Source organism: Asparagus officinalis, chromosome 4, assembly GCF_001876935.1.
Source record: "Asparagus officinalis chromosome 4, Aspof.V1, whole genome shotgun sequence".
Lineage (NCBI taxonomy): Eukaryota > Viridiplantae > Streptophyta > Magnoliopsida > Asparagales > Asparagaceae > Asparagus > Asparagus officinalis.
The window spans coordinates 25,950,067-25,973,272 of record NC_033797.1 but is presented as its reverse complement, the minus strand read 5'-3'; the positions used below and the strand labels follow the sequence as shown (position 1 = coordinate 25,973,272).

Below are 23,206 nucleotides of genomic sequence, written 5' to 3'. Positions count from 1 at the left end.
CTCAAAGTTTCCCTGATCGCAACATCTTCCTGTCACGTTAATATCACATCTCTGACAAAGTCCACTTATCAATCCTCGTCAATAGGATGATAAGTCCTCAAAGTTGCCCTGATCGCAACATCTTCCTGTTACGTTAATATCACACCTCTGACGAAGTCCACTTATCAATCCTCGTCAATAGGATGATAAGTCCTCAAAGTTGCTCCGATCGCAACAAATTCCCGTCATGTTAACACCAAACATCTGACAATCCACTAATCAATCCTTTTCAATAGGATGATAAGTCTACAAAGTTGCTCCCATTGCAACACAATCTTGTCACGTTAACATCAAACCTCTGACAATTCACTTATCAATCCTTTTCAATGGGATGATAAGTCCACAAAGTTACCCTGATCGCAACATCTTCCTGTCACGTTAATATCACACCTCTGACAAAATCTACTTATCAATCTTTTTCAATAAGATGATAAGTCCATAAAGTTTCTCCGATCGCAACATCTTCCTGTCACGTTAATATCACACCTCTGACAAAGTTCACTTATCAATCCTCGTTAATAGGATGATAAGTCCTCAAAGTTGCTCCGATCGCAACAAATTCCCGTCATGTTAACACCAAACCTCTGACAATCCACTTATCAATCCTTTTTAATATGATGATAAGTCCATAAAGTTGCTCCGATCGTAACATTCTCTTGTCACGTTAATATCAAACACCTCTGACAAAATTAACTTATCGACTCTCGTCAATAGAACGATAGGTCCTCAAAGTTGCTCTGATCGCAACACTTCCAACTTATCAACTCTCCTCAATAGAGCGATAGGTCCTCAAAGTTGCACTGATCGCAACATCTTCATGTCACGTTAATATCACAGCTCTGACAAAATTCACTTATCAATCTTCTTCAATAGGATGATAAGTCCATAAAGTTGCTCCGATCGCAACAAATTCCCGTCATGTTAACATCACACCTCTGACAAAAACCCACTTATTAATCCTCATCAATAGGATGATAAGTACACAAAGTTGCTCCAATCACAACACAATCTTGTCACGTTAATATCAAACACCTCTGACAAAATCAACTTGTTAATATCACACCTCTGACGACACAATCAACTTATCGACTCTCTTCATTAGAGCGATAGGTCCATAAAATACTGTTAGGTTAACATCACACCTCTAACAGTCAAACCCCCTAGTGAACTTGTTAATCATTTTCCAACAAGAATAGCAAGTTTTTATTATAAAATCCCCAGCGGATTAATTATTTTCTGGAATTATCCTAGTGATAATAAAGAAAATTTCTGAATTTCACTCTAAGTGAAAATTCATGCCAAGTTAATATTACACCTCTGGCGTTTTTAACTTTCTTTCAGTGTTTCAAGTAACACAGGAAGAAATAACGACAAAGTCCACATAATCAACATCGTGGCAGGTTGTTATTAATAACACCGAAATCCATGTCTTACACGCATGAGGGGTTTTATCTTGATCCCTAATTAGAGATAAGTCTACGCCTAATACGCGTTGCCGGTTAGTCTTTTACCGTGAAAAGGACATCAAAATCCATGCCTCACACGCATGGGGGACTTTATCTCGATCCCTAATTAGAGATAAGCCTACGCCTAACACGCGTTGCCGGTTAGTCTTTTCCCGTAAAAATGATAAAGTCTATGTATTCAAAATCATAGCATCAAGTCTAAGAGGGTTCATTCTCTTAGCACAACGTTACATGTGGAACGGACTTAGACAATCCACATGCTAGCCCGACTCAAATGGTAGTCGGTAAAGGCTTATCAAATCCGTTGATGACTGAGGGTTTGCCAAAAATCCTATGCACGTTTGCAGGCCCATCAGCTTAATGGATGTGAGCCGAGACTTAAAACAGATGAGCTAAAGACAAGTCTTAAAGACTTAGTCAAAAATGCACGGAAGCCACTTCCATGTCTTAAGTCAAAACGTTGAGGTCAGAACCGCGATGCAAAAACCGAACGCCGAGGTCACACCCGTGTTCCAAATTCAACATGCAAGGGTGAGACCCGCATCTCAAGTTCAAAATGCAGGGTTCACCCCCACATTCTAGAAGCAGGATTATGGTGCATACCTTCACACATGTCTTACGTGGCAAATCCCTTCAACCATGATGCCTTCGAAGCAAGTGCAGAGAACAAATCCTTTACCACAAGGAATCAACAGCTCCAAGATCAGAGTTGAGATCCAAAGTATTCCGAAAATTCGTCCCAGTCAACCGCGAACTTTCAAAAACTTTGGAGGGGGTTCTGTAGGCTGTCTAAACATCACAATAGATAGCTGATCCCCATCAAACACCGATGATGGAAGTTACAATCTGACGACTTCTAGAATGCTACAATTTGAAGACTTTCACGTGGATCGATGAAGGTTACAATCTGACGACCTTCACAACAATTGATGAAAGCTATAATCAACAGCCTCCACAATCAACATCGGGAGTTACAATCTGACGACTCTCATATATCAGAGAGCTAAAGCAAAGATTACAAAATGACGATCTTTGCAACGCTTCGACAGAAAGAGACTACAAATCAATGGTCTCTTCAAATCAAGACGTGGAAGTCCTCCCCGCGTACCAGCATCAAGATGCGCCGCGTCCATAGCCACGAACGCAGCTCAAACGCAGCTCCAATCGCTGCCAAACGCAACTCCGAACGCAACTCAAATCAGCTCTGAACGCAACTCAAATCAGCCTCTGAACGCAGCTTCAACCGTTGCCAGACGCAGCTCCAGCTGACTTCGAACGCAGTTCTATACTGCTGCCAAACGCACCTTCAAACATAGAAGAACGCAACTCATCCATCACTGCCCCAGCTCAGATGCAGCTTCCTCGGCCGCAAACGCAGCTCCAAAAGCTGCAAACGCAGCTCAGATTCGGCCGCCAACGCAGCTCATGTTCAGCCACAAATGCAGCTTCTAACAAACTGCCAACGCAGCTTCCAACAAGACGCTGCGTCTGAGCCTCCAGACGCTGCGTTCAAACGCAGATTTCATTCCAGAATACAGGATTTACGTTTGACTCGTTCAAACACGAGCTGAACGGTTTCAAAACCGTTTCCCATGATCTGAGGGGATCACAACTCCACTCAGGAGTGATTTAAGGGGCGGTTACATCCCATTAGCCCCACTTAGGAGCGAATTAAGGAGGTGGTTACACCCCTTAATCCCTTATAAATAACTGAAAATCAATTCAGTTCAGGGGTTCGGTCTGTTGGAACTTCTTGGCAGCGAAAAGAGGATCCTTCATCCTTCGGTTGGAGCTTTGGAGATCGGCAACAAGATCTTCTTCATCCTTGGCTTATAACCGACTTTCGGTTAAATCAACTCTTTCATAGAGTTTTAAACTCGTTCAGAGTTCTCCACAACGTCAAATCGTGAGGAGAAGACCACGTTCCAGTGAAACAAGACATCGGATCGTCAACGAGAAGCAAACTCGACGCGAGCATTCGAGTGAGGCATCTCATCGCCACCGTGAAGAACCCAGATTTAAACAAAGGGGAGAATCCAGATCATTCTCTTCTCTTTTGTAATCAGGAAATCCAATTGTAACTGAGATTAAAGGAATACAAATCAATTTTCTTTTATTTCTTTTACTGCAAATTTTCCACAAACAAGACTAGAACCCTCTTGGAAATTAGTTTTTATTTTTATTCTTTTCTCTCATTCTCTAAGAGGCTAAAACCCTCTAGGAAATTAGTTATTTTCCTCTCATTCTCCAAGAGGCTAGAACCCTCTTGGGAAATAGTTTTTATTTTTATTTTGTTTTCCTTTCATTCTCCAAGAGGCTAGAACACTCTTGGGAATTAGTTTTTATTTTTATTCTTTTTATTCTCTCTAGTAAAGATTATATTTCTTTATTTTTATTTTTTTTAAATGTGGAACTAATTCTTGTAGGAATTCTAGAATTGTATAAAACTAGCTTGATTTCTTTTATAATTTTTAAATTATTCACTTGTGCTTAAAACGATCATGATTAGGATAATCAACTAGAGAACTAATTGGTAGAAGAAGAATTTAATAATCTATACTTATCTTAAGTAGTTTAATAGGTTATGCTTATAAATTCTAGAATTACTATCTAATTGTTATCTTATTTGAATGATAATTTAATAGCTTATGCTTTTCTTAAGTGGTTTGATAGTCTATCCTTAATAAATCTAAAGTAAAATGTGATAAAAAGAGAATAGTTCATAATCTATAAATGAAATTGACTAGTGGATTCAATTCTAGATTTCTTATATCTCTAATTGAATCTTCCATCTTTTGCTTTCTTGATTTTCCTCTTATTTCTTGGTTTGCCTCCTATTTATTTCTTGGTTTTATTTTCCTTTATTTTCTTCATCTTTCTTTCTCCACTTTCAATTTTGGTTTTGTTTTTATTTACATATTATTACATCCACTCTCTTTATCTCTCCACAACCACTTTTATCATACCTGGTTGTCACGCACGCAACTTAAGAACCAATTTTGTTTAATTCTAACAACACCTTCCTCGTAGGATTTGACAATCTTTTATACTATAACTTGATGGTTGTGCGCTTGCAACGTATGTATCTATTTAAACTCCTATCAACACTATAGACATTGATAAATTTGTAGCCCAAATAATATCATTTTAACCTGCAAGCCAATTCATCCACCTCACAAGCATTTCGACAAACAACACATGTGGTCCAAAATCCCCATTACCCTCATCCTCCTCCTCCTCCTTCATTACCCACTAGATATGAGCCCTAGACTTTACCTTCATCTCCTACCGCCTTCTACACCTCTTGCAGACCATGCTTCATCGCCAAATCCATCCATACCCCCTCCCGATCTCCTTTTACCTCCCATCACTATGGATCTCACTAGATCGATGAGCTCGACCTCTCCTTTCTTCTCTCCTACTCCTTCTCCATGCTCCTCTTCATCCATCTCGCCGACTACCTCTCCTTCTTCTCTAAGCCTTCTCAACGCTTGCCTATAATGATGGGGTTAGATGGTATGCTCGGTGATGGCGGAGGAGGAGGCGGTGAGGAAGACATCCGAGTCAAAGGGTAAAAGAAGTAGGGGGAGAAAGGTAAGGTTAGGAGAGAGGAGGAGGAGAGGAGAAGAGGAGGAATGATCAGTTATGATCTCCATAAGAAAAAGAGAAAAAGAGAAAGACAGAGAGGAGAAGAAGAAGAAGAGTGGTAGTCTTAGAAATTTTTAGGTTACTTTTTGGGACAGTGTAAAAAAGGGCTGAATCACAAAAACCCTTAGTATTTAGGGCTTATACACAAGGGAATTAATATGATGCTGGGAGCACATGAAGTTTTTTATTTTGGGGCCTTGATACAAATTTTAATTGTTTCTTATAATCGTAAGCCTTCTTTTGTGGCTACTGTTACTAACATCTAATTTAGAGGTAAGGGAATAGTGCATTGTTCCTTATGTTACTAGCAAAAAACCATCTTTAAAGTAAGCTGAAAATACAAAAACCATTTTTTAAGTTTAATGTATACAGAAATCACCTTTAAAGGGAGTTTCGGTTGCAATCAACCACTTGAATCTATTTTTTGATTAAATTTTAATTGAAATCTCTAAAACGCCCTTGAAGAATACACTAGCAAATATGTCTACTTTGGTTATTATAGGCTTGCTTTTTTTCTTTTTTCTTTTTCTTTTTTTGAGCCTTTTCTCTTTATGAATGGTGGCAGATATCGAGGTCTCAATTCAAAACCCTTAAAAAACATTATACTGTTGATTCCTAAAAAAATAAAAATAAAAAAATTGAAAAACATGTCTTTGCACTCAATTTCACATTTTCACTCTTCAATCTTTTGAGAAAGCTCTCTAATATGGAAATCGTTTCATTTATTTACAAATTTTCTATAAATTCATTTCCTTAACAACCATTGAAATTCTTTGAAATTGGAATATCAATGTAGATGTATGTTGCTTTGGTCCTGACCGGACTTTTGAAGACTTTAAGCATCTCACACGATCAACTAGCATGTGTGACTCAAAAATTGCTTGCTTGGGGTGGAACACCCGGGCCAAGTCTGGGTTGTCCAAAAAGCCCGCCGGCCCGGGCCCGGGCCCGGGCCGGCTCATTGGTGTCCGGTCCGGGCCCGGCCCGCTCGGAATAATGAATTTTTTTATTTTTTATATTTTTTTATATGTATTATATATGTATAATATATGTATATATAAATATATATAATGAGTTGACTATCATTAATGAGACCAATAGAGGGGACAAGTGAGGTGTTCCCCTACTATTGGATAATGAGTTGACTATCATTAATGATGACCAACTCATTATCCAATATGGGTATACTTGGGCCAAGGATCCTTGGTAGTGATGTGGACACATCTTGTCCATACATCACACCTTGGAGTTGGTGAGGCTCCATGTTCAAGGTGTGATGTATGGACAAGATGTGTCGACATCACTACCAAGGATCATTGGCCCAAGTATACCCATATTCCTCATATAATATATTTCTATATATGTATAATATGTCATATGTGTGTATATATATACTCTCTCTTAGTATATAAGTATATATATGTATAAGTATATATAAGTATACTTTCTCTTATATATATAAGTATATATAAGAATACTCTCTCTTATATATGTATAATGTATGTATGTATGTATGTATATACTCTTTCTCTTAGTATATATGTATATATAAGTATACTCTCTCTTATATATATATATACTCTCTCTTATATATATATACTCTCTCTTATATAAGTATATATAAGTATACACTCTCTTATATATGTATAATATATGTGTGTATATATATATACTCTCTCTCTTAGTATATATGTATATATAAGTATACTCTCTATTATATATACTAATATAAATAGAAAAAAGACTGCACTGAATACAAAAAGCTAAATCAAAATAATAAAAAAAGAAATATAATAAAAAATAAGACACCTAAAAAAAAATATTAAAAAAAAAACTAAAAAACCTAGGAACAATAGAAAACACAAAGAAATAACACGAGAAAAAAACCCAAGCGGCCAACTAGAAAGAAGAAATAAAAAAGCCTTGAAACAACAAGTGTAAATATAGGAAAAAAGCTAAAATAAAAAACAAAAAAAGAATGAAAAAGAAAAAACTCAAATAAAACAAACCCAAACAAGAAAAAAAAGAAGAAAATAAAAAATATAAACTAATAAACTCACCCTCTCTCTTAGTATTATCTCCCTTAGTATATATAGTATATTCTCTCTCTTCTATATATATGTATACTTCCTCTTATAATAGTATACTCTCTCTCTTATTATATGTATAATATGTGTGTGTTTGTGTATACTCTCTCTCTTAGTAATAAGTATATATAAGCATAGTATATACAACAGCTACTTTTTCCCATTGGCTACGGGCAACGACTACTTATGTGATTCTCTCTCTCTCAAGTTATAACTATAAATATATACAATATATTACATATAATATATGTATATAATATATATTACATAATAATTTGTAAGTATATACTAAATACATAATTATATAAAATATAATAATATTAAACTAATTTTTAGTATTTTTTTATAAAAAAAAGAAAGAAAAAAAAATTTAAAAAAAAACCTAGTTATGGATGTACTTACTATTGTGATGCGATAAATTCCAAAATAAATTTATACTTATAGTTTGCAAATAATTTATTAATTATTAATAAAGATTTATTTTTATAATTTTTATTTGTAATTTATGTCCATTTTAAGTGATTAAAAAATATTATTTTTATTAATTTTTGTCTTTTATTGTATAATTTAAAATTTAAATAAAATAAAAAATGATAAAAAATTAAAAAAAAGAAATAAACCGGGTCCGGGTCCGGAACCCGGCCGCGGCACGGCCCGGGGTACCAGGTCCGGCCCCGGGTCCGGGCTCCGGTTTTGCCCGGCCCGGGCCCAGATTTCCGGACGGCAGGCCGGCCGGCCGGGCTTGGCGTCGGATGGACAGGCCTAGCTATGTGAGTTAAAGAAGCTATCACATGATTAATACATTCACAAGGGTAAATTAGAGTAAAACCCCGAAGTTTCAGTCTTTTCTACTAAACCCCTGATAACTTTCAAAAATACACTAAACCTCCAATAAATATTGTAGAAAACCACCAATAACTTTGAGTAAATTGCAGTAAAACCCCAACAACTTTCAAAATCTCTTTTTATGTTGTGTTTTGGTTCTAATTAATGCTGGTTTTTCACAAACGAAAAATTTATTAGTGGTTTTTTTTTTTGGAATTCCAAAAGGTTATTGGGGATTCAGTGTGATTTTGAAAACTAGTAAGGGTTTACTACCAAATGCTGAAGAATCACGGGAGTTTAGTGCAATTTATTCTTCATATAATATAGTGAAGACTTGATAATTTGGCCAATGATATTTCCTAGCTCTCTTTTCTCTTTATTTTTTTCAAAATAGAGAAATGATAGTTGATGACACTATTTTGGTACTAAACTACATATTACTCTATATTACTAAAACTATCGGAACTAATATGTGACAAGTCACTATTAATTCTAATATTGCACCTCTAATTTTGTTCTTGTTATAGAGGTAAACAGAAAGGCAAAGAACTTTTCAGCTAACACCCAACGAAGATTTAGGGAAACAAGTAGTATACTTAACATCTACCCACTTTTAAACCCTTTAACTCTTTTTGGTCCAGTAAAATTTAATTTGTCTAAACTGGAAGAAGGAGAAAATAGAGAAGCTTTGGGAAAAGAGAGCGTGTGCTTCCGTGGTTTTGTTGGAACATTTTAGTTACAAGTAACCAACCGAAGAGGACGAACCAAGATAGGCTTTGATGGGTACAAGTTTCAGCCAAGCTAGGGCTAGAAGCAACTTCAAAAAGAATATGTCCTATCTGTGATGATCATTTCTTAGCTACGGTTCATCCCAGTTTACTATGATATATACAGAAATATAAATTTTTTTAAATTATTGTACAAATTAACCTGGTGGAAATACTATCTATTCGCTACATGAAGCGTCGAGTTCAAGCCAAAATGTTAGGAGTTTTTGTGAATTTTTATTGCATAAATCCAAAATTTTACCCGAATTTATCTTTATACACCCAATTTCAAAGTTGTTTTTTTTGCATGTAAACCCAAAGTTCTATTATTTCATTTTTGAACCCATCCACATTCAGATTTTTTTGGGGTGTTTTTATCTGAACCCAAAGTATTTCACTTCAATTTATTTTTAAGCCTAGACACTTCCAAAGAGTTTTTAGTGTGAATTTGTGGGATTGGTGAGTGGGGTCCACCCACGTGCATGAAGACTCAACACCCACGAGTCTTGTTGGTTGGTCCAGCGGATACAAAGAAGAGCCCACCCGGTTTCACATATGCACTATAAATATCTCTTCTAGGGTGACCTAGGGAAGTGTGCAAGGAGGCTTTGGCTGCAAAACTCTTTTTGCGGCTACGGAAGAAAAAGGCCAGAGGCTGAGAAAAAGGGGGTGCAGCGGCTGATTTGGGCAGAGGAGTTTTGACAGCAGGCGTAGGTGAAAAGGAGCTTTGGTCTTGGGTTTGTGCGGCTACAGAGGAAAATTTGGGCGGCTGCAGGAGTCCTTTTGTGCCTTTTGAGAGAGTTTATTTTGTAAGAGGGATTTGAGAGTTTGTTTGAGAGGGTTTAGATTGTGAGATTGTAAACCCTAGTTGTATCTCTCCCTCTAATAGTAGATCTCCCCCCCCCCCCCCGTGGACGTAGGCTATTTACCGAACCACGTAAAATTTATGTTCTTATCGTGATTTATAATAGCTTGTAGGTTCCCTCGACGCGCAGTCCTAGAGCTGACGAGAGGAAGAGCTGATATCTCACTTTGATGAGATATCTGGCTTTTGGTTCTTGTTTCCTTTGAGAAACGAGAATTTCGTTGTGATCTAATCTCTTGTTGTGCACCTTGCGCACCGGAGGTGCTGCCGAAATTTCCGCTGCGCACAACAAGTGGTATCAGAGCTCCGGGTTGGATTTGGGAGCTTGTTTGAAGGATTCGCTGAAGGATTCCTATTTGAAGATTAGATCGACAACATGGGAGAAACAAGCACATCGGGATCGTCTCTTTCGAAGGCGATACAGAGTCTGAGCATCAATAATACAAAAATTGATGTTCCGAAGTTCGACGGCAAGATCAATTTCGGTTTGTGGAGGTGTCAGGTGATGGACGCCTTGGATGCACAAAATTTGGAGGAGACTCTTGAGTTACAAGAGAAACCCGCTGATATGGAGGACAAGGTTTGGAAGAAAACGAATAGTAGGGCTTGTGGAGTAATTCGGTCATGCTTTACGCCGGATCTCATTTATGACGTAATGAACGAGACGTCGGCGAAGAGAATGTGGGAAACACTCAATGAGAAGTATCTAACGAAGAGCATTGAGAATCGGCTTCACTTGAAAAAAGGGTTTTACCAATTCAAGATGAAGAGGGGAGTTTCCATTCGGGAGCATGTTAACAACTTCACAAAGCTAATTTTGGATATGGCCAATGTAGATATCATGGTTGAGGATGAATACAAGGTGATGCTACTATTGTGTTCGTTGCCGGAGGATGATTTTGGAACGTTTGTTCTCACTATGATAAATGGAAGAACTACGGTTAACTACAAGGAGGTGACCTCAGCTTTGGTGAATTATGAGTTGAGGAAGAGTGATGGCGAACCCTCCGAGAAGGCATTGGGAGATGCATTAGCAGTTCGAGGCCGTGGTCCAAACCGTCGTCCAGGTGATCGCTCAAGATCGAAGTCAAGAGGTGGACATAGAAATATTGGTAGGAACCAGTGTCATTTTTGTAAAGAAGAAGGACATTGGAAGAACGACTGCCCAAAGTTGAAAGATAAAGCCGGGAAGAATAAAGGGAAAGCTGTGCAAGCTTCGGAAGTGAATGTTGTCAAGGCTAGTGACGACAATTCAGATACAGATTCTTCAAGCTATTCGTGCTCTGCACTACCGTTAGTTTGTTACGCTGACTCTACGGAGTGGATGATGGATTCTGGTGCTACATACCATATTTGCCCTAGGAGGGATTGGTTCTCCAGCTTTGAGGAGTTGGAAAGAGGGGATGTCGTGCTCATGGGTAATGATCACGTATGCCCTATTGGTAGTATTGGTACAGTACATATCCAGATGTATGACGGGGTGACTAGGGAGCTGAAGGAAGTGAGATTCGTTCCTCAATTGACAAAGAATATCATTTCGCTTGGAACTTTGGAGGCAGCTGGCTATAAGGTGATCTTGGAGAATGCAACTCTAAAGGTCACAAAGGGGTCCATGGTGGTGATGCGTGATGTCAGGGAAAACAACCTTTACTACTTGAAGGGCAAGACAGTAACAGGGGGTCTGGCAGCTTCTATTACCATAGAGGAAGATGCTACCAGCTTATGGCATAGGAGATTAGGACACACTGGTGATAAGTCCCTGCAGGTATTGGCGAAGTAGGGGCTATTGAAGGGTGCGAAGACCTGCAAGATGGAGCTGTGTGAACATTGCATACTTGGGAAGAAGACAAGAGTGAAATTCGGCACCGCTATTCACAATACCCAAGGTATATTGGACTATATTCACACAGATGTTTGGGGCCCTTCCAAGCACACATCACTTGGTGGGGCCAATTATTTTGTCACTTTCATTGATGACTATTCCAGGAGGAATTGGGTATACCCGATGAAGCATAAACATCAGGTCCTGGATATTTTTGTAGAGTGGCAAAAGAAAGTGGAGCTGCAGACAGGTAGAAAGGTAAAAACTCTTCGTTCGGACAATGGAGGAGAGTATAAGAGTGATCCGTTTCTGCAGTTTTGCCGGGATCACGGCATTAGACGACACTTCACAGTACGTGAGACACCGCAACAGAACGGGGTGGCTGAAAGGTTGAACCGTACCTTGCTGGAGAAGGTACGATGTATGATGACACAGAGTGAATTGTCAAGATCCTTTTGGGCCGAAGCGTTGGTTTATGCGAGCCATCTCGTGAATAGGTTGCCGTGCACTGCGATACAGGGGAAGACCCCGTTGGAGCGTTGGTCTGGTTCGGTAACTAGTGACTATGAGTCACTTCAGATATTTGGGTGTCCAGCTTAATACCATATCAATGATGGTAAATTGAATCCGAGGGCGATGAAAGCAGTCTTTGTGGGATTTAGAAATGGAGTTAAAGGCTTCAAGTTATGGGATCCACAGGACAAGAAGATAGTTATTGGCAGGAATGTCACATTTGACGGAAGACCAGACAGTTGATATCGCAGCAGGTGGAGGATGATGTGACTCCACCCACTCCAGATAGCATTGTATCCATTGAGCCTCCTACAGAGGTGACACTGGGAGGAGATGAGATGACAGCCGGGCATTTAGAGGATACAGTGGATGTTGGGACTCAGGAACAGGGTCATGTTCAAGAGTCCATTGCAGCTAATAGACCAAAAAGAAACATTCGTCGGCCAGCTAGATATGACGATGTCATGGTTGCATATGTTTTATCAGCAGAAGTCGTTGATGATTTGGTTCCTTCTACATTCAAGGAAGCAGAGTCAAGCTCTGATTCGATTAGGTGGAGGGAAGCCATGGAGGAGGAGATGCAGTCTCTTCATAAGAACGACACTTGGGAACTTGCAAAGCTACCGAAGGGTAAGAAGGTTATTGGATGCAAGTGGGTGTATGCAAAGAAAGAGGGATCTTCTATTAGGGAAATTAGATTCAAAGCCAGATTGGTTGCCAAGGGATATGCACAGCTAGAGGGCGTTGATTACAACGAGGTATTTTCACCTGTTGTGAAGCATTCGTCGATTCGTATTTTATTGGCATTGGTGGCACAGCTGGATTTGGATTTGGTCCAGATGGAGGTGAAGACAGCCTTTCTACATGGAGATTTAGAAGAGGAGATCTACATGACACAACCTATGGGGTTCAAAGCTGCAGGAAAGGAAGAATTGGTATGAAAGCTGAAGAAGTCTCTTTACGGATTGAAGCAATCGCCGTGATAATGGTACAAGAGATTTGACGGCTTTATGATTGGCCGAGGGTACACGAGGAGCCCATATGACCCGTGTGTTTACATGCACAAGCTACAGAATGGTGAGTATATCTATTTGCTATTATTGGTGAGTATATCTATTTGTTGTTATATGTTGACGATATGCTCATAGCTTCCAGGAATACTTCAGCTATTAGAAAGTTGAAAAATGAGCTATCATCCGAATTTGAGATGAAGGATCTTGGGGAGGTTGAAGTTGACACAGAGGAGTTACTTGCAGAAGATGCTGAAGAAATTCAGTTATGATGGCAATGCCAAGACGGTGAGTACTCCATTAGCTCCCCACTTTAAGCTATCAGCTAAGATGTCACATGTTTCAGTTGAGGACCGAGAATACATGTCTAAAGTTCCATATGCCAATGTTGTGGGTAGCTTGATGTATGCGATAGTGTGTACAAGGCCAGATTTGTCACAGGCCGTGAGCATGGTATCTAGGTACATGCACGACCCCGGGAAGGGTCATTGGGAGGCCGTGAAGTGGATTCTACGATATATCAAAGGTACCGTGGATGTTGGTTTGGTATTTCAGAAGAATGAGAAGAACGGGCAGGATTGTATTGGTTACGTGGATTCTGATTATGCGGGGGATCTGGACAGCGCCGGTCTACTAGCAGATATGTGTTTACACTAGCAGGAGCACCGGTGTGTTGGAGATGCACACTTCAGTCTACAGTGGCTCTCTCTACTACGGAGGCAGAGTATATGGCGTTGACTGAAGCTGTGAAGGAGGCTTTGTGGTTGCGGGGATTATTGGAGAACTTGGGGATTGCACAGGAGACCCTTCAGGTATATTGTGATAGCATGTCAGCTATCTATTTGGCGAAGAACCAGGTTTATCATGCACGCACGAATCATATCGATGTCAGATTCCATTTTGTTCGTGACGTTTTGGATGAAGGAGACGTCATATTGGAGAAGATCCACACGAATGACAACCCTGCAGATAAGTTGACCAAAGTAGTTTCAGGTGTTAAGTTTGGTCATTGTTTGGAACTTTTGAACATTTTTCGGTGTTGAGGCCTTTCGAGGCCATTGGATGAACTACGGGAGGCTTGATTCCTTGGGCAAGAGGATACATAGGCAGTCTTTACGATGCAGCCGGTTTGGATTAGTTGATTTTGATGGGGTGAGATCGATTTGGTGAGTAGATACCGACGTTTGGAGAGTGTTTGCACTCTCATTTGGGTTCTCGACTTGTTATGGATTGAGTCAACAGGTGAGACATTTGATTTAGTTGGTGTCGGCTCAGTTTTAGGAAAACTTCACCGAGGTGAAGAATTGTGAATTTGTAGGATTGATGAGTGGGGTCCACCCACGTGCATGAAGACTCAACACCCACGAGTCTTGTTGGTTGGTCCAGCGGATACAAAGAAGAGCCCACCCGGTTTCACATATGCACTATAAATATCTCTTCTAGGGTGACCTAGGGAAGTGTGCAAGGAGGCTTTGGCTGCAAAACTCTTTTTGCGGCTACGGAAGAAAAAGGTCAGAGGCTGAGAAAAAGGGGGTGCACCGGCTGATTTGAGCAGAGGAGTTTTGACAGCAGGCGCAGGTGAAAAGGAGCTTTGGTCTTAGGTTTGTACGGCTGCAGAGGAAAAATTGGGCGGCTGCAGGAGTCCTTTTGTGCCTTTTGAGAGAGTTTATTTTGTAAGAGGGATTTGAGAGTTTGTTTGAGAGGGTTTAGATTATGAGATTGTAAACCCTAGTTGTATCTCTCCCTCTAATAGTAGATCTCCCCCCTCCTTGTCCCGTGAACGTAGGCTATTTGCCGAACCACGTAAAATTTGTGTTCTTATCGTGATTTGTAATAGCTTGTAGGTTCCCTCGACGCGCAGTCCTAGAGCTGACGAGAGGAAGAGCTGATATCTCACTTTGATGAGATATCTGGCTTTCGGTTCTTGTTTCCTTTGAGAAACAAGAATTTCGTTGTGATCTAATCTCTTGTTGTGCACCTTGCGCACCGGAGGTGCCGCCGAAATTTTCGCTGCGCACAACATTTAGCCTATAAACAAAGTTTTATCCCTACTTGCTTTCAAACACATCCACTTCTAGAAAGGGTAATGTCTCTATGAACCCAAAGTTTTACCTCCTTTTATTTTTAAACACATCACTTTCAAAATCACTCTTACACTTAAAAATACTACATAAAATTAACTTAACATATTTTTAATTTTAGCATTTGATATATTTTATAAGTTACTGTATGGTGATAATTTGATGTAATTTTTGTTCAAATTGATTAAGGCATGTGGTGTAATTTAAACAAAATGCTTAAATTATTATTTTGTTGATTTTTTTTTCCATTCTAATATCATGTCATTGCAAGCTGTAGCGGCGGCGGTAGGTGGATTTTTTTTCCCCTTGTAAACTCAAAGTTTTATCCCTATTTATGTTTAAACTCACATACTTTCAAAAGAGTTATTTGTCTATAAACAAACTTTCACCCTCATTTAGTTTTAATCACAGCCACATCCAGAATCATATAACCTCACACACTATCGAAAGAGTTAATTGTCTATAAACAAAACCTTTACCCTCATTTAGTTTTAAACTCAGCCACTTCCAAAATCACTTTCAGGGCTAAAAATATTTAATAATTAATTTTAAGCTCACTTTGTATTTGATATATGCAAATATGCATGGTTAGTTACACAAGGTATTTTTAAAACAATGTCCGAGTGAATGTCGCGACGGGAGGCAATTTTGCTCCTTTTGGTACTACAATGGACTAGCTTAAGACATAACGTTTTCAAAGTATTAAAACATTATAGCACAACAACAATATCAATGGTCATCAAAAACCATCAAATAGTATCAACAACCAACTCTTTCGGTCTCAATTTGATCAATTCAGAGTTAAAAACTAAAACAAAAAAGTGCGGAGCAAGAAAAAATTAGAGAGTAATGTGGAGCCTCACCAATGTTGATCATCCCTAAAACCCCTCCTAATTGTAACTCCCAACCCCTAAAAACAAGGACTACCCTTTTCCTCTCTCCATTTAACTGCCAACATAATCTCTTTCTTCTTGCTTAATTCCCTTGTACTCGATCAAAAATAAAAATAGAATAGAAAAAAATAAAGATGATAATTTCTCGGATTGCACGTTCGACTCCTTTAAGCCAATCCAATGTCATTCAGAAAATTCTTATTGCAGGCTCTCCTGGGTTCTCTTCGGTGAGATTTAGTAGTACTGAAAATAAAGCAATCAAGGAAAAGGAGGAGGTTGAAAAGAGAGAAGGAGCAGTTCGTGCGCGTGCAAGTTATTGGGGGATTACTCAGACCAAGCCTCTCAATAAGAATGACGAATCAGAGTGGAAGTGGCGTTGTTTTAAGGCAAATTATTAGTAATTTTATAGTTCATTTTTATCGTTAATTTAAAATGGTTTCTCTAATTTATTTAATTTAATTTTTTTACATGAATAGCCTTCGGATACATATAAGCCTGATTTGTCGATAGATCTGAAGAAGCATCATACTCCATGCACATTGATGGATAAATTGGCATTGTGGACGGTGAAATTGCTTCGATTGCCTACCGATATCTTCTTTAAGGTACTTTATGCAGAAATAATTTCTTGGAATTATATTGCAATTATTCATGTAATATTGTAGATTGTTGGTGGACCGATGACTATTTTTATAACCCTGAAATTTCTCGCCATTGTCGTACTTTGTGTATATTCTTGAATGGATTTACAAATCAATAATGTAAAACTTCATTTGCAACATGTGGTTTTCTTTTAAGTCATTACAAATCTTACAATTTGATGATTAAACTTTTCCTTCTAACAATAATATGTTGGATGAAGTTATAGTTTGAACAAGTTAGATGAATAACTTCCGTCCTTTAACAAAAAATATGGACTATATCATCTTAGAAATTATCATTCAAGGTAGAGCTCCCAACTTCTCACTCTGCTCGAGTGCCTCACTCTCTTGTGATCTTATCTTCTTTTGTCCATTGTCCTCATTTTTATCGAACTGCCACTATTATATTTTCCGATTTTACCTCCACCAAAATTTTCTTGTAGACTGGTATTTGGTATCATAAAAATCTCATACAACTACCTTCTTTATCAAAAACTTACAGTCACTAATCATTCTCTCTCATCTATCTAACTGTAATTATACTCAATAAATCCTGGCTAAAGAAAACTTAATCACTCTAAAGCATTTAGCATCCGCAAAGCAACTTATATCTTGCACAAGAAAAAGCAGCCTACAGTCCAAGAGATGTATCTAAAGTTCTCTCGATAACTTATCAACATCACATAAAATTCACATGACAAATAACAGAGAGATAACTCTACCTGAACTAGAATAATAATACAACCTAAACTAGAATGACAATACTAATAAAGTAGAGGTAAAAACATGATCACTCCTAATCATTTTTATCCTGTAATAGAAAAGACAAAGACTATGTGCTTATATTTTTTACTTAGCATCCACCCATGTTGGGAGCATGACCTATTTTATGGGCTAAATTCGCTTTCATAATTCGTGGTTAGTAGCATTTGAACTTGAGCAGCTCTGATACCATGTCAAATATTATTACAACAAACATTTTCACCCTGTCACAGAAAAGGTATGGATGCCGTGCTGTAATGCTCGAAACAGTAGCAGCAGTCCCCGGCATGGTAGGCGGAATGCTCCTACACCTCCGCTCCCTCCGCCGCTTCGAGCACAGCGGGGGATGGATACGCGCTCTAATGGAAGAAGCCGAAAACGAACGCATGCACCTAATGACCTTCATGGAGGTTTCCCAGCCACAATGGTACGAGCGCCTCCTCGTCATCACGGTCCAAGGCATTTTCTACAACGCGTACTTCCTTGGCTACATGATCTCTCCAAAGTTTGCCCATCGAGTCGTTGGGTATTTAGAAGAGGAGGCCATCTATTCATATACTGCGTTTTTGAAGGAGATTGACGCTGGGGCTATTGAGAATGGACCCGCGCCGGCGATTGCCATCGATTATTGGAGGTTGCCCAAGGATGCGAGGCTCAGGGATGTTGTGATTGTGATTCGGGCTGATGAGGCTCATCATAGAGATGTGAATCATTTTGCCTCGGTATGGCTTGGATGCTGAGTTCTGCAGTTTGCGTTATTAGTTTGTTTGGATGCTTACATTTTGTTTTTGTGTCTGCAGGATATTCACTGTCAAGGGCAGCAGCTGATGCAGTGGTCAGCACCAATTGGGTACCACTGAGGCTTGCTTTTTTCCTCTTAGATTTCGCACGAGGAAACTGAGTTTCTTCGTGGAATTTAATAATTTTATGTGATCATATGCTGAGTTAAGTAGTATGAGAACCTGAGAATAATAATGTGTCTATGCGAGCGAGCATTAAAGCTTGTAGAAAAGAAAAATCATGTCTCTAGATTTCTGGGTTCAATTGCTTTTTCGAAAGATGTTTTTCCCCCCTTTCCAAGAAAATTTCCTAGTATCATTATGAGGAGACCTTTGAGAGTTCGAAGCAGCATTCAGACAGAAGATTTCTCAACTAAAAAACTCGGGTTGCACAGAATTGCAATGTTTCATCGGTTTTTAAGCTAATTAGCAGTAAGCAATTTTGCTGTCCAGAGTTGTTACTAGAATTATGTTCTCGTTGATTTCTATTTTGCTGTATAATTTTACTGGAAACATTTCTGGTTAAGATGTGCCTATAATTCTTTGGAAAGATTAAGATGTGCCCATATCATTTTGATTATCAGTCATCAGGCATAAATTCTCTGTCACATACAACATTAATTGAAAAGATTATTGCAGGAATTTACATTCCATCAGCAGAAATTTTAAGAGTCATAGAGTTACATGATTTCTCAACCAGAAAAGCACATCAACACCAAGGACAAAGGGATTTTTACGTGGTTCGGTAAGTGTACCTACATCCACGGGAGAGAGCTAGTTTGTTCCATTATATATGAAGAAGTTACATCACTGGTTTTTTACACAAATATCTTCAGTCTCATAAACTATTACAAAATCCTAGCCTATTCTATGTACAAAAAATATAGAAAACTGCTTTTTAAATTCAAACAAAAACAAAAAAAAAGGAAAATTTTATTTGATAGCTTCTCTCCTTTTATTAATAAACAAACAAAATATTTTAAGCGAAAATTAGGAAGAAAAAGAAAATGGATTATTGTTCAAATTAATGGTAATTTTAAAACTAACCATGTAAATATATATTACATTTAGAAGACTATATATATAGCCAAATAAGAAAAGTACATATCCATAATTTCTCTTGGAATTAGTTAAGTTTAATATTAAAGGAATATTAGTAGAGATATATTGCAAAACAATGAGAACACTGACAAGATTACAGAAGTATTTTAAACTAAAAACTAATTCAAGTTTAAAAACTGAAAATATTATATGTTGTCATTCTAGATACCGAAGTAAATAAGAAAATAATTAAAATATCTCTTAGTTGCCTTTAATATTATTAAAGGTATATTAGTAGATATATATTGCAAAACAATGAGAACACTGAAAAGATTACAGAAGTACTTTAATCTAAAAACTAATTCAAGGTTAAAAACTGAGAATATTATATGTTATCACTCTAGATACTGAAGTAAATAAGAAAATAATCAAAATATCTCTTAGAAAACTATTAAAGACGTATGTACTAAATGCCTAGCAAAAAACCAAAAAAGAAAATCTCACAAAATAGCCAGTCAGTGAATGCAGCAGCCTCCTACCATTGACCTGCAAAACACACAAATGAAATGTTCAGCAAAACTAAACTTCATTGAACCTGAAACTCCAAATTGATGAACCTAAAATTTACCTTTCATCTAGTGATTAAATCACATAAAAACTCCTCCAATTTCGATCCATCCCCATGCACCTTTCAGTAAAACTCTTTTTACCTAATATGATTATAACTACTAAAGGGCACTGAGTTCCCCTTAGGCACAGGCTTCGCAACTTCAGGAGTTCCAAAAACATTCCAAAATCTCAATGTCTCATCTCCAGCAGCCGACGCGACAGTGCATCCATCAGGACTCTGAGCCATAAACAAAACCCTGGAAGTATGCCCAGTCAACTCTGCCATCTTAACCATCGAAGGATACTTCCAAAGCGTCAATTGATTCTGAGTAAACCCATGGGAGCTCAACAATTCCCTCTCATTTTTATTCCAAAGCAGCGAGCAAACCTGTGACCCAGTATCAATCGAATTCAAACAAGCCCCAGTGTGAGTGTTCCAAAATTTTATGCATCGATCACTTCCACCTCCACCTGAAGCTAGTAAGTTGCTTTGAAATGGGCACCAAGCTAGGGCTTTGACCGCTGCCATGTGATCTTCGAAGCGATGAACATATTGGTTTTGGTTTGGAGGTGGGGTTGAGGATGACATTGAGAGGTCCCAGATGTGGAGGAGGTTGTCATTGCCTCCGCTGGCGAGTTGCTGGCCTGAGCCTGACCATTTAAGGCCGCAGACTTCCTGGGTGTGTCCTCGGTAAGTTTGGATGGCGTGTGATCGGATTCTGACATCGTTGTTTACGATTTTTCCATCCATTCCTCCGGTTGTTAGGATGTTGTTGTTCCAGGCGAGAGAGCCAACCCGAGATCTGTGGACTCCTTTCAATGTTCTTAGCTGTAGAAATTGCAGTAAAAAAATACTCCGTTGTCAGTGGTCTATTCCAGAAACAATAAATCAAAATAAGTTTAATTGAATAAAATGGAGGGAATCCAAATCCACATATAATTGCAAGTTTGGCTTTTCAGTAACATTTTTCTTCCAATCATTACTATCCAATAAAATATTGATGAATGTGATTCATTTCTGAAATTGCAGGATAATCAGGATTAGCTATGGCCTAAGTGGATTCCACAGAACCCAAATCCATATGATTCAGGATAATCAGGATTAGCTATGGCCTAAGTGGATTCCACAGAACCCAAATCCATATGATTGCAAATTTGAGTCACCTCCTAATACAGCTATGGCCTAAGTGGATTCCACAGAACCCAAATCCATATGATTGCAAATTTGAGTCACCTCCTAATACAACATTGACAAAATCATAATTATCTAAAATGTAGATGACTGGTTTTATGTCCACTTCGAGTAAAAGTAAGTTATAACCAGATATAAGTAATAAACAGTTATGATCGGAAAACTGATCTCTTATTTACCTAATTGCAGTACAAAGTATCCAAATCCTAGATGATGCAAGCGATTACTCGTTAATTGGAAAATTAAATAGGCTCACAAAATGAACTTTTCAAATAACCCGTTTTTTGCAAACTTGAAGTGCAGAGCAATAACAACTTAAATCTACCAATTCTCAAAGAATTTGCCGAGACTAATCGAAAGCAAAATACAAAGAGAAAAGAGTACTAACCAGTCGACTGTTTGTCGAATCCCACAACTGAATATGAGAATTATTAAGCCCCACAGCAATATGCTGGCCATCAGGAGCCCAGCTAACACTAGTCACAGGACCAACATCCTCATCAATTGTCACAAGCTCAGATGTCGATCCATTCGAAGCATTCCACAAATACACAGTATTTCCAAGTGCAATCGAGAGCACATTGCTACTTCCCCAATCAAGAAGATTAAGGTAATAATCATCAACAAGATCAGGAGCATCCAATGTCCTCTCTGCAGTCTGAGAAATGTATCTTCTTTGTTTCGGTTTGGTTAGGTGAGAGGAGGAGGTTAACGGGTCAGATGTTGAGCCCGATAAGAAGCCATCAGTAGGGGTTGGGGGTTTGCTCTTGAAGGCTAGGATTCGGGTTCGGTTGTTGAGGAGGGTCTCGGCTAGGAGTTTTCTGTAGGCTTCTTTGGACGGGGATGCAGTTGCTGATGAGCTGTTTTCCTTTTCTTTTCTTGATTCTGTTAGAGCGTAGAGGGCGTAGTCGAAGTCCATAGCAGATCGATCTGGTATGAATCTGTCAGCCTGTAATTTTTATCAAGAAATGAACAGATTAGATTCCTGACGTACATAATATTTTAAGCTTTCAAGAATTTAATTACCTAAGAATAGTAAATGGGGAAATTTCAAGAATATCTGAAACTAATGAATATCCCAACAAAACCCTATTGATAAAAATCCTAAAATTTCAGGGGGAAAACCCCCAAAAACATTGAAAAGAACAAAACTCATAAACCCAATTATAGAAAAGTAAGTTCTTGGAGAATAACAATGAAAGAATAGATCTCAAGATCCCTACTTTCTTTAAATTTCTCTCGCTACTAAAGATGCAAGATAAACCTGAACAAAGTCCTACTGTTAATCCTAAAAACCCATGAGTTCCCCCAAAACACGAAACGAACAAAACCCATAATCCCAAATACAGAGAAAATGAGAATTCGCTGAAAAGAAAGATGAAACGTACACTGCTCTGTCTCGACAGCGGATTCGAAAGAGAGGAGGATCGAAGAGGAGGGATGAAAACAGTGGATCCGACTTCTCGAAGCGGGGCCCGAGATCTCATTCTCGACCTCATCTTCTCAGAGGAGACAGATGTGTAAGATCCTGCGTCCATGGTTAGGGGGGGAAAATAGAAGAAGAAACAAGAAACTAGATTCTAACAAATAAATAAAAACAATTAGTTAATAAATAATCAATGACCCTGCAAAGAAATTGGTTAGATGAGCAGTAATCAGTAATCTCAAAGAGAGACGAAGAACTTGAGAGCTTTGCTGAGAAAAATAGCCTTTTTCTCTATCTTGCTGCAGCGCGAACAGAGAGAGAAAGAGACAGAGAGGGCAGAATTGATTGGGTGATGAGGAGATTTTACGCTTTTATATAGGGATTTGATTTTGTCTAAGTTTTGGAAGTTAACGGCTATATTTTTCAAACCGCGAATATAGCCGTTGGAGTTTTGATACAGTTCACGGTTCACACCGCAACTTTCCTGTAATTTTGTCAGATTCACGTCCTTTTCGACCCTGAATTAATTATTTAATAATTAATAAATGTCTATGCATCTACCTAATTATTATTTTAATATTTCACGATCATTAAGGCCAGTGAAAATAAAACTACTAAATTAAACTATTCTAATCACTCGGAAAACTACTGTATAAGAGTGACTAAACTTACTGATGGGCCATTTTGCTATCTAAGAGGGACTAAACTTAGAGTCCTGCTTTTTGGCTCGCGGTCCACCC

The 23,206-nt window shown here is 38.4% G+C and overlaps 2 protein-coding genes across 2 annotated transcripts; one reads left to right on the top strand and one right to left on the bottom strand.

The window, feature by feature from the left end:
- On the top strand, positions 16,505-18,477 carry LOC109837014 (ubiquinol oxidase 1a, mitochondrial-like). The gene is made up of 3 exons (XM_020405092.1): positions 16,505-16,621; positions 17,653-18,141; positions 18,220-18,477. Exons 1-3 carry the CDS (start codon positions 16,559-16,561, stop codon positions 18,277-18,279), a joined length of 612 nt encoding a protein of 203 aa, XP_020260681.1. The 5' UTR covers positions 16,505-16,558; the 3' UTR covers positions 18,280-18,477.
- On the bottom strand, positions 19,364-22,795 carry LOC109837013 (cell division cycle 20.2, cofactor of APC complex-like). The gene is made up of 4 exons (XM_020405091.1): positions 22,429-22,795; positions 21,429-21,989; positions 19,868-20,677; positions 19,364-19,785 (listed from the first exon to the last, which is right to left on the bottom strand). The coding sequence occupies exons 1-3, from the start codon at positions 22,576-22,578 to the stop codon at positions 19,946-19,948; spliced, it is 1,443 nt and encodes a 480-aa protein (XP_020260680.1). The 5' UTR covers positions 22,579-22,795; the 3' UTR covers positions 19,364-19,785; positions 19,868-19,945.

Excerpts from the sequence above, each read along its gene's own strand:
- LOC109837014 (XM_020405092.1), top strand. The coding sequence starts at position 16,559 with ATGGATAAATTGGCATTGTGGACGGTGAAATTGCTTCGATTGCCTACC. Across the intron at positions 16,622-17,652 it reads CTACCGATATCTTCTTTAAG|AAAAGGTATGGATGCCGTGC; the intron begins GTACTTTATGCA and ends ACCCTGTCACAG. Across the intron at positions 18,142-18,219 it reads ATGTGAATCATTTTGCCTCG|GATATTCACTGTCAAGGGCA; the intron begins GTATGGCTTGGA and ends TTGTGTCTGCAG.
- LOC109837013 (XM_020405091.1), bottom strand. The coding sequence starts at position 22,578 with ATGGACGCAGGATCTTACACATCTGTCTCCTCTGAGAAGATGAGGTCG. Across the intron at positions 21,990-22,428 it reads CGCTGTCGAGACAGAGCAGT|GCTGACAGATTCATACCAGA; the intron begins GTACGTTTCATC and ends TAAAAATTACAG. Across the intron at positions 20,678-21,428 it reads ATTCGACAAACAGTCGACTG|CTAAGAACATTGAAAGGAGT; the intron begins GTTAGTACTCTT and ends CAATTTCTACAG.